At 50.3% G+C, this 9403-nt stretch overlaps 3 protein-coding genes across 11 annotated transcripts in view; 1 reads left to right on the top strand and 2 right to left on the bottom strand.

Annotated features, from left to right (window-relative positions):
- Positions 1 to 6: 6 nt before the first annotated feature.
- Positions 7 to 6765, top strand: Ndufaf3 (NADH:ubiquinone oxidoreductase complex assembly factor 3). Of its 3 annotated transcripts, none has more exons than XM_033759767.1 (6): positions 7 to 256; positions 369 to 435; positions 517 to 617; positions 695 to 3207; positions 5150 to 5598; positions 6401 to 6765. In XM_033759767.1, exons 1-4 carry the CDS (start codon positions 158 to 160, stop codon positions 809 to 811), a joined length of 384 nt encoding a protein of 127 aa, XP_033615658.1. In that variant the 5' UTR covers positions 7 to 157; the 3' UTR covers positions 812 to 3207; positions 5150 to 5598; positions 6401 to 6765. The 3 variants fall into 3 exon arrangements, with proteins under 3 accessions (XP_033615658.1, XP_010613905.1, XP_033615657.1); XM_010615603.2 differs by lacking the exon at positions 5150 to 5598 and having other exon boundaries at positions 695 to 949; positions 1320 to 3207; XM_033759766.1 differs by lacking the exon at positions 5150 to 5598.
- On the bottom strand, positions 1240 to 5963 carry Impdh2 (inosine monophosphate dehydrogenase 2). Of its 2 annotated transcripts, XM_010615604.3 has the most exons (15): positions 5723 to 5963; positions 5269 to 5317; positions 4946 to 5047; positions 4765 to 4839; positions 4229 to 4435; positions 3706 to 3793; positions 3434 to 3633; positions 3262 to 3352; positions 3075 to 3170; positions 2750 to 2821; positions 2024 to 2167; positions 1797 to 1941; positions 1570 to 1713; positions 1397 to 1480; positions 1240 to 1313 (listed from the first exon to the last, which is right to left on the bottom strand). In XM_010615604.3, the coding sequence occupies exons 1-15, from the start codon at positions 5818 to 5820 to the stop codon at positions 1292 to 1294; spliced, it is 1617 nt and encodes a 538-aa protein (XP_010613906.1). In that variant the 5' UTR covers positions 5821 to 5963; the 3' UTR covers positions 1240 to 1291. The 2 variants fall into 2 exon arrangements, with proteins under 2 accessions (XP_010613906.1, XP_010613908.1); XM_010615606.3 differs by lacking the exon at positions 2750 to 2821 and having other exon boundaries at positions 5723 to 5962.
- Positions 6185 to 9403, bottom strand: part of Qrich1 (glutamine rich 1) — a 50030-nt gene continuing 46811 nt past the window's right edge. For all 6 annotated transcript variants that reach the window (XM_010615612.2, XM_010615613.2, XM_010615611.3 and 3 more), the window contains 4 exons: positions 9080 to 9188; positions 8600 to 8751; positions 8183 to 8273; positions 6185 to 7033 (listed from right to left, as the gene is read on the bottom strand). In XM_010615612.2, coding sequence (XP_010613914.1) covers positions 6841 to 7033; positions 8183 to 8273; positions 8600 to 8751; positions 9080 to 9188 — 545 coding nt within the window. In that variant the 3' untranslated portion in view covers positions 6185 to 6840. The remainder of the gene's footprint in view (positions 7034 to 8182; positions 8274 to 8599; positions 8752 to 9079; positions 9189 to 9403) is intronic.

Below are 9403 nucleotides of genomic sequence, written 5' to 3' on the forward strand. Positions count from 1 at the left end.
CCACGCACCCCGCCGGGCCCAGTCCCGCTTCCCCGTGCCCTGACCCTGCCCTTCACCACGCAGGACACCAAGGCGCTGGCACCGGCTCTCGCCGGCGGACGACGAGCTGTACCAGCGGACGCACATCTCTCTGCTGCAGCGCGAGCTCCCGCACGCCATGTATATCGAAAGCTACAGCAGCCGCGGCTTCACGGTCAGCGGAAGCCGTGTGCTGGGGCCGTGCGCCCTGCTCCCGAACTCCGTGCTGCAGTGGAACGTGAGTCTGCCCTCCTCGTGCCCCTTCAACCTGGCTTTTTCCAGTGGCCTCGAGGTGGACCTGGGGAAAAAGGTTTCCTGTATTTGTATTGAATCGGCCCCTACCCATTCAGGTGGGATCCTACCGGGACATCACTGAAGAGAGCTTCTCCCTCTTCTGGATGCTGGAGCCCAGAATAGGTAGGCTGAAGACAGGGTTGAAGCCTTAAGATCCGGGTCTTCATGCCCTTGCTGTAGTTGACCCACCCTTCCCTTCCCCAGAGATCGTTGTGGTGGGCACCGGAAACAGGACCGAGAGGCTGCATCCCCCGGTACTGCAGGCTATGAGGCAGCGGGGTATTGCCATGGAAGTGCAGGATACGGTTAGTCCCAGAACTTGGAAACATCAGGGAGTTATGGCCTACCCTCCGGCAGGCTAATGCTGGCCTTTTCTTTGCAGCCCAATGCCTGTGCTACCTTCAACTTCCTGTGTCATGAACGCCGAGTGGCGGGAGCTGCTCTCATCCCCCCACCTGGAGAAATTTCACTGGCTTATCCGGCCCAAGCTCCAGAATGAACTGCCAGGAACCTATCCCCTATCCCTTGTCAATGAGGGCACTGGCAGTGGCAGAGCCTACACTGACCTCTTCCCCTTTAGCACTTTGTAACAATGTCCTGCTTGCCAGGATAATGTATACATCTCATTTTTCATCAGGTGTGTTGTTGGCCATGGGCTGTTGAATCAGTGGGCTTTAGTGGTGGTGAGGTGGTGGTAAGAAATCAAATCACAGTTCCACAGCTTGCTCACATGCAGATTTGAGGGCACTTCAGTGGCTTTCCCCATTAGCCATTAGAGTATATATTCATGTCTTAACCCAGCAGATCCCAGTCCCATTGACTGTCCAGGGTAGAACTCTGAACCAGAACTACCTCCTTCCAGGTTCATGGGGCACACCTTGGGAACCGGGGTGCTGTATATTTGTAGACTTCAAAGATAAGCATCCCTTTTATTTTCAAACTTTTATTGAAAAACCAAGGAGGTATGATGGGTTCCTTTTCAGAAAAGCCGCTTCTCATACCTGTAGGCAGAGACCACCTAATGAGTTCAACACAAGAAGAAGGTGGGACAAGGCATGGCAGGAGCTAGGACAACATCACTTACGAGTGAAGGCTGTGGACACCACCTTCCACCTGGGCCGAAGACGTTCTCTTCTCAAACTTAAGCTCCCCAGAGTACATCATGGCTCTGAAGAGGGGCAGGTGTCAGTCACAGGCAGTAAATAGCTGACCCTAGAACGACTAGCCACTACCCATATCTCAGCCACCGCAGCTCACCGGACTTGGGTCAAGCTCTTGGCACCAATGTCCTGGCAGGAGTGCTGGATGCCAGCAATCAAGTAAGGAACAAACTTGTGGATGGACCCTTTGTCTTGCACAGCTCCTGAAACCCCTTGGGCTACTTTGATTTTGTCAGCTTCACTGTAGGAAGATGCAAACAGTGGGCAAAGTCATAGCAACAATGAGCCCTAGCAGTGCAGGGTAAGGGTGGGGCGATTGGTCACCTGAAATAGCGGTTCTGGCTGCTGAGATGCTTGTCCATGGCATCAAGAGAACCCATGCCACGATATTTCTTTAGCCGGATCCCATCAGAGAAGAAGTATTCCCCAGGGGCTTCAGTGGTGGCAGCCAGGAGGGAGCCCATCATGACTATGGGCAGAAAAAAGTGCACAGGGCAGTCTGAACAGCATGGGGAAGGAGTCACACCAGGCTCCAGGGTACTGGACCTCACCTGTGGATGCCCCCAGGGCCAAAGCTTTGGCAATATGGCCCACGTTTTGGATTCCTCCATCAGCGATGACAGGAACGCCAAAGCGCCGTGCATACTCTGACACCTTGTACACTGCTGTTGCTTGCGGCCTTCCACAGGCTAACACTGTTGATAAACAGAAGCATGGGGATAGTGGGGACAGGCAACAAGCCAGCCTCAGTACCCAAGAGCTCTTGGCTACATGTGTGCCAGGATGACAGCCTGACTGATGAAGGTGTCTGGATGGCTGCTGCCCCATCTGGTGTGAACTGTATACACAGCTGTGCTGGCCTTACCCCTGGCATGTGCATGTGTGCAGGGCACAGGGCAGCCTCAGGCACATGCAGTCCCAGCTGGTAGCAAGATGGGACAGGAGTCTCCATGCAGTTAGTACCTAGAGGCACCAAGTCAGGCCCAACCCTTCTCCCCTGCACAGTGGGCAGCTCAGGCAAGATCAGGGCAATGGTAATGTGGAAGGGAGAGCAGGCTCCAGAGTAGGTCCTCGCGCCATGCCTATCTTATAAGATACGAAGCCTAGGTCCTGCTCTGAGCAACCCAGGAAGAGGGAGCTGTGATCCCAAGCAGCCCTAAACCATGGTCTGTACATCTGTTTGCCCTGCCCACCCATCAGCACCACAAACCCTGAGAGCTACAGCTACAGTCAACCAAGCAGCCGGGCAGTGGGCAGCTGGGCCGGGCCAGACTTACTATAGCAGCCCGTGACAGTAGAAGGGCATTTGGGGCTGTGGGACTTTATGTCTGGAGGGATCTTGGGAGCCACTAAATAAAACAAACAGACCAGAGTTTAGAGAGGGCGCAGAGCAGGAGCAAGGAGGCCAGGCTAGGCAGGGAAGTAGGTGAGGGATGACAAGAACTCTTCTTGCTTCCAGCCATATCACCCATCCAAGAGGCTGTTTGGCCCCAGAGTTGCCCATCTTGGAAAACTCAGTGTAGTTCCCATAAGAGTGCTTGGCCCCAGGGCATATGGGACCTGAAGCCACAGTCTCTAGGCCCTACTGGTGCATATTCTCACCTTCCTGGGTGATGCAGATGGAGCCGCTTCCCATGCCCACCCGCAGAGCATCTACACCTGCGTCGATGAGGTTCTTGGCCTGAGCTGCGGTGACCACTACAGTGAAGGAAGAAAAAGATACGTGAGGATCCAGGTAGGAGCCCAGCTCCTCCCATCCTGAACCCCAAGACCAGTGTCTCACTCTTACCATTGCCTCCAATGACTTGGAGATTGGGGTATTTTTCTTTGATGTACTTGATCATATTGATTTGGAAGATGGAGTTGCCCTGGGAAGAGTCCTGGGACAGAAAGGAAGTCCCAGTTAGACTGTGATATAGCAAATGCCCCTACTATCCCACTATGTTTATGCAGTAGCTCACCAAAACTACTACATCCACACCAGACTGGGCTAACAAGTCCAGCCTATACTTGTCATCTTCATGAGTACCAATGGCTGCCCCACACAGCAGTTGCTTCTTGGCATCTTTGGAGGCAAGTGGGTAATCCCTGTTCTTCTTCAGATCCGTCCGAGCAATGATGGCCACCAGCTCATCATCTTCATTTACAATCGGTAACTTTCCTAAAGCCAGGTCAGACATGAGTCAGGACCATGAACATTAATTCTAGGCTCCTTCCTACCTCTAGGACTCACCCTTCTTGCTACGCTGCAAAATTTCATTTGCTTCCTTTAATGTGATGCCTGCAGGGGCTACTACCAAGTCTTCCCTCTTTGTCATGATCTGAAAAGGAGGAAAGTCATGAAGGCCAGTCAGAGTACAAACCTCTCCATAGATCCTACCCTAACTCAGAGGGAGGCTCCAGAACCAAGTTCATCTATTTGAATCCAGACCACACCTGCTCTATAGACCTCAACAGTTTCCAGAGTATAGCAGCCCCTTATGCTGTAGTGCACAACACATGAGCAGTGTAAGCACCAGGAGAGGGCTGATGGCACGTGGGCACTGCCCCTCCCTTGGTAGCAAAGAACACAATACTAGCAAGCCCCTCAAAGGGGAAAGGAAGGCACAAACCCTATAAAGCAGTGAGAAATATGGCTGGACATTAATTTTTCCCGGATAGAAGAGGTCCTCCAAGATGTCAGATGGACAAAAGAAGCCACCTTTCTTCTGTAAGGGGCTGCTAGGGCTTAGCAATGCTCTGCCAATGCTACCTACCTCTTCCAGAAACCGGTCATGTTCCTCTTCCTTGAGAAAATCGATATCTCTTGATGAAATGATGCCCACTAAGCGGCTCCCCATGCGGCCTGTATCTGTGATGGGGATGCCACAGAAGCCATGCCGAGCCTTAGCCTCAAAAACATCCCTCACGCGATCCTTGGGGCTGAGAACCACAGGGTCTGTGATGAATCCCTGCTCATATTTCTAGAAAGGATAGTGAGAAAGTACATTGTACCTCTGAACCACATTCATGCTCTTGGTGTAAAGCATAGGGTCTGTGGCTAAAATTCCCCTCTGGCAAAACCACAGGATCAACCTTTCTGACACATGGGTGGGCTAGAGGCACTATGCAGTTGATGGTGTTCTGCTAGCTTAAGAAAAAATCTTGGGGGGGAAAGAAATACGATCTCGGGCCCTTCTCAGTAACAACCCACAGTAGAGAGAAAAGATCCTAAACTAACAGAACTACCCCATTCCCACCCCACCTCAACACAATTCCCAGGAGTTCTGGCCATGATCCTTGCCCTTCTGACCTTCACTTTACGAACTTCATTGGCCTGGAATTCAGGTGTACAGTTGTGGTGGATGAAACCAATACCTCCTGTGAGCTACAGGATAAACAAAAGACAGGGAATAGATGAGTAAAGGTAAGAGAGGTATGCTTGCATATTTTTAAGAGAGACAGTGACTCCTTCCAAACCCCACGGAGCTCACCGCCATGGCAATGGCCATTCCAGCCTCTGTGACTGTATCCATGGGGGAGGAAACCAGTGGGGTCTTGAGTGTGATCTTCTTGGTCAGAGCAGAAGTAAGGTCCTACAGAGACAAAGAACTACTAGTGTGGCAAAATGCTGCGTACTCCTCAGGGTTGTACCAAGCCATCCTAAATGGGTTCTATATGATTTGCATGCCAACCAGAAAGGTCATTCCATAGAATCTACCCCCAAGCCCAATGTGGAAAGGAAGTCCAGAGACCAAGCAACTACAGCACCTTAATACACTTTGACGCTCAGCATCCAATTTCTGATCATACTCACCACCTGGTCTGCAGTGAAGTCGATGTATCCAGGGAGAATGAGGAAATCGCTGCAGCAGAGGAGAATAAATTGGGAGTAGAACTCTCAGGTTTCTGGCACCCTGAGACTCCAACTCCATGCTGTAAGGCCTCTGAGTAGTGAATTGCACAGAACCCATGGGTCACAGGCAATCCAGCACAGGGTGGAGATGAAGACGGGGTCTTTTCTGCCACTGAACTGTCATCAGTGTTCCTCGCGAACTGACAATTCCACGATCCAAATAACGGAGTCTCAAGCCAGAAATCCTGAGTACTGCCGAGATGGCTCTCCCAACCCCCACGCCCGGGAAAGGTGAGGAACTCCCGGATCCTGGCCCCGTGCTTGAGCCCAAGGGGGCCCCACTGAAGACCCCATCTGGCCTGTTACCCCGGGGTGCCGCCCCACTCCCCACCCATGTGACCCCCTAAGTCCGCACTTGTAGGTGAGGCCGTCACCGCAGTTGAAGAGCTGCTGTGCCGTGAGTCCGTCGTCCGGCACATAGGATGTGCCCCCGCTAATCAGGTAGTCAGCCATGGCCAACACAGAACACCACCGCGTGTCTCCGAGAACCACGCTAGAGGCCTCCGCCGTCTGGATCGCGCCAATATAATTCCGTCACTCTACCGCGCTCCCCTTTGACGTCAGGTCGCAGGGCGGGCGGGCGGAGCCGGCAATGTACGGCAGAGGTGGAGCTAGCGGAGAGGAAAGAGCGCATGCGTAGTTCGTGCCGCCGCTCTGCGGAGCACCCAGGTTATTTCCTGTCCGCCCCACACCCCGCTCCCCTTGGCCTGTTCCATTAACGAGCCAGACTCCTCCCCAAATAAACACGCGACGTTCACTAGCATGTTGAAAAGACGTGCTTGTCATTCTTAATAAACAACTAGAGTAAGAATACATAAGAGAAACAGATTGGTATCTTTATATGATACACAAGTGTATGTTACAAGAATTCCATCAGGCACAGGAGCCTCAGGTTTAAGGCCTCAATGTTAGGCCAAAAAAAGCATGGTAGTTTTTACTTTAACATCTAAAATGTCATTTGTCAAAGGAGGGTGTAATAGAAATTGTCTTTAATAAATCATAATTGAATTTCCCCTCACTTTTCTTCCATTAGATGCTAGGTTTATGTCTGAACATGAAGAAAACATGGTTCCTCTGTGGTCAGTGATGTGCACCAGTCCAGAGTGGCAGCCAGCTGGGAAGACTCCCTGGAGGTCGGTCCATCATTAGTTCCATCATGAGGAAGGGAAGGGGCCACATTTTTCCTATCAGTCCAAGTCCTTTCCTCCGGCCCAGATAAAAAAGTCAGCCAGCAACTTTCTAGGACATCTGGCTCTCAGGAAACCTCAAGCCCCCATAGGCCAAGGAGTCTGCTGCAGGTCTATGAAGATGCAAAGGGGGCAAAGTTTTCTTTTACATTTTAAACAGAAGTAGCCTGAAAGGCTTTATAACTACACCAATAAAAAAAGAAAAAAAAAATGGAGGCCTCTTCTTTAGTGTGAAAGTCTTTCTGGTTTTCCTGGCTGGTTTCTCTTGTACCATGGTTGAGGAATCTCAGTGCATGGTGCTCGCATTGGCCACGGCAATGGCCTCCTGAATTTCTCGTATCACCAGGATCCGGGTCAGCATTTGTCCCATCTGCTCTCTGCTGATAGGCTGGACTGAGTACCAGATTGGGCTGTTTGGGGCCACTACTGGCTCAGGTGTCAGATAAAAGGTGTCATTCCGGCCTTTCACACTCTGGGGACTAAAGAATATGTCAGTAAAAGCTTGAGTAATAAATACCATTATAACTTCAACCCTCCCACCTCCCAGTACAGCTACTGAAGTCCATGCATATACCACACACCACCTCTAGGACCTCTCACTCGGGTACTGTCAAACCACTAACAGTCTGCTTCACACAAGCCAGATGTGATCAATCACTAACTGCACTTGCCTTGGGCCCCTCTAGGCTTGACTACTGGAGGCCGTCTATATTCCACCTGTCATCACTCCTGTCTTCAAGTGATTTGTTCACAGTTTGCTTTACTCAGTAATATGGTCATAATGTAGGGCCCCTGCCTGGGCTTACTTCCTCTCGCATGGTGCTCTAACTCTGTCAAGTACTTAGCACACTCCATCCTTTAACAGTTACTCGTTCTGCACTAAGTGGATACTAAATAAAAATAACTAGTTCCTGTCTCATGAAGCATACAGATTAAGGGAGCAGACAGACAGAAATTAAAGTTATACAAATACCACACAAAGTGATTAAGCCAGAGGGAACAGGGAGTGAATTTAGAGATGCTTCCTAGGAAAGCATGTGTTTATGGAGAGGAGCTAGCATGATGCCCTTGAGTGTGAAGAAGCTAACTGGGGTAGATGTCTCAGACCAGGACAGAAATTGCGGGGGTAGGGGTGCTGCTGGCACATGGATAGACACCAGCAGCTGCCATGTAAGAGTTCATGTAAAAGTTGTTTTTGTGGAGTAATGAGAAACCACTGAAGGTTTTAATCTAAATGATATACTAACATCTGCAACCAGTAAAGATCCTTCTGATATTGTTGTGAAGATCACGTACCAAACTTCAGGGATAAGAGGAAGCCTAGGCCGAGGGAAGAAGTCCCTTGAACAGATAAAAGAAGGCAGTAATGAATGGTCAGGACCAGAACGATGCAGAGCAATGTTCAGAATGCGATGAAGGTGGCATCTATGTGTCTCCCTACCTTCTTCAATAAAAGTGACTGTCAGGGACCATTTTTATGCCAGCGCTAAGTTTGCTTTTATAGTTCCCTTTTTGGAGTGATTTTACTCTCAATTTGGGAAAGCTTCTCTCCTGAGATCTTTATGTAAGTATGCATGCACACACACATACATGTACACAGCATCAGCCAGTGGATAAAGCCTCCTCACCATTTGAAGAGGTAGAAATCGTAGAGCTTGATGGGACACCGCAGTGGATTCTCTGGATTTTCTGTCTGTTCTGCGTACATGTCATCTGTAACTATAGAACACCCACCACAACCATCACAGACCTGGCACTAGGTTGTCTTGCTCAGGCCCAGCTCAGGAAACTCAGGCATTCAGCCTCCCCCTCTAGGAAACACTGGGTGAGAGGATGAAAGGGATGAGGGATGGGCAGTGACTAGGAAGAAAAGAGGCTACCTTCCCCAGCATTTCTCTGCTTCCAGAAGAAATGTCTGAACTTTTTGGCCAGAGAGAAAGGGAGTAGAAAACCATAACCTTCATAATCATCACTATGCTAATCAGGACAAGGGCAGGGAAGGACAAGTAGTATCTATTTCTGCCATCCCTGCCTTCTTCCCCTACCTTTCTGGCCAGTCTGGTGTATTCCAAGGGCCTTCAGGTACCGGATACTCGTGCTTTTATCCTTGGGATTAGAGGGGTTCTTCTTTGTCTGTCGTAAGACCTTGGAGAATGCCAGTTTCACGTGCTGGTCCACTGTCTTCAACAGGAAGTACCTGTACCACAAGTGAAAGCAAGGCAGAGGAGGGGTGCCAGGAGGATACCATAGCTTAACCATCACCCATCAATGCTTCAGAGGAGCCAATGCCCACACTCCCAGGGTCTGGACAGGCCTGTACCCAAGCACAATGTCCAGCAGAAAAGCCACAATAAGATGGATGGTAGGGGTTTGGCAAGGCTGTTTGCCTTACCAGTCACACAATTAATGCAGCCATGTGAGGCTGGCTTTCAAGAGCTCAAAGATTTCCAATTGTGTATCGGAGGAACTGAGAAGTCCTGCTGGAGTTTCCACTCTTCTTAGTGGGGAGCTTCTAGAACACTTACTTGGTATTAAAGAACATGAGGGTAGTCAGCAGGGTAGAGGGGGAGTGCGCCCCAAGCTGTTTGCACTCCCACAGCATCTCCTCAGTCACGTGGCTGGGCAGAACGTAGCCTAGGAGGAACACAGGACTGCTATACCAAGTGGATGGGACAAAGTCCCCCAAAGGCACAGGGTGGGAGGCACAAAGACGACAGAGGAATGTAAGTCTTATAGAAAGAAGCCTTCTTGCGGTGTGAGGAAATAATCTAGGAAGCATTAAAACAGATGCTTGGGTCTCAATCTAAGTTTCTAAGATACAGCCTGATAAGAGCTGCATGCATATATAT

This window comes from Fukomys damarensis, unplaced genomic scaffold (genome assembly GCF_012274545.1).
Source record: "Fukomys damarensis isolate Sample0158 unplaced genomic scaffold, DMR_v1.0_HiC HiC_scaffold_37, whole genome shotgun sequence".
In the NCBI taxonomy this organism is placed as follows: domain Eukaryota; kingdom Metazoa; phylum Chordata; class Mammalia; order Rodentia; family Bathyergidae; genus Fukomys; species Fukomys damarensis.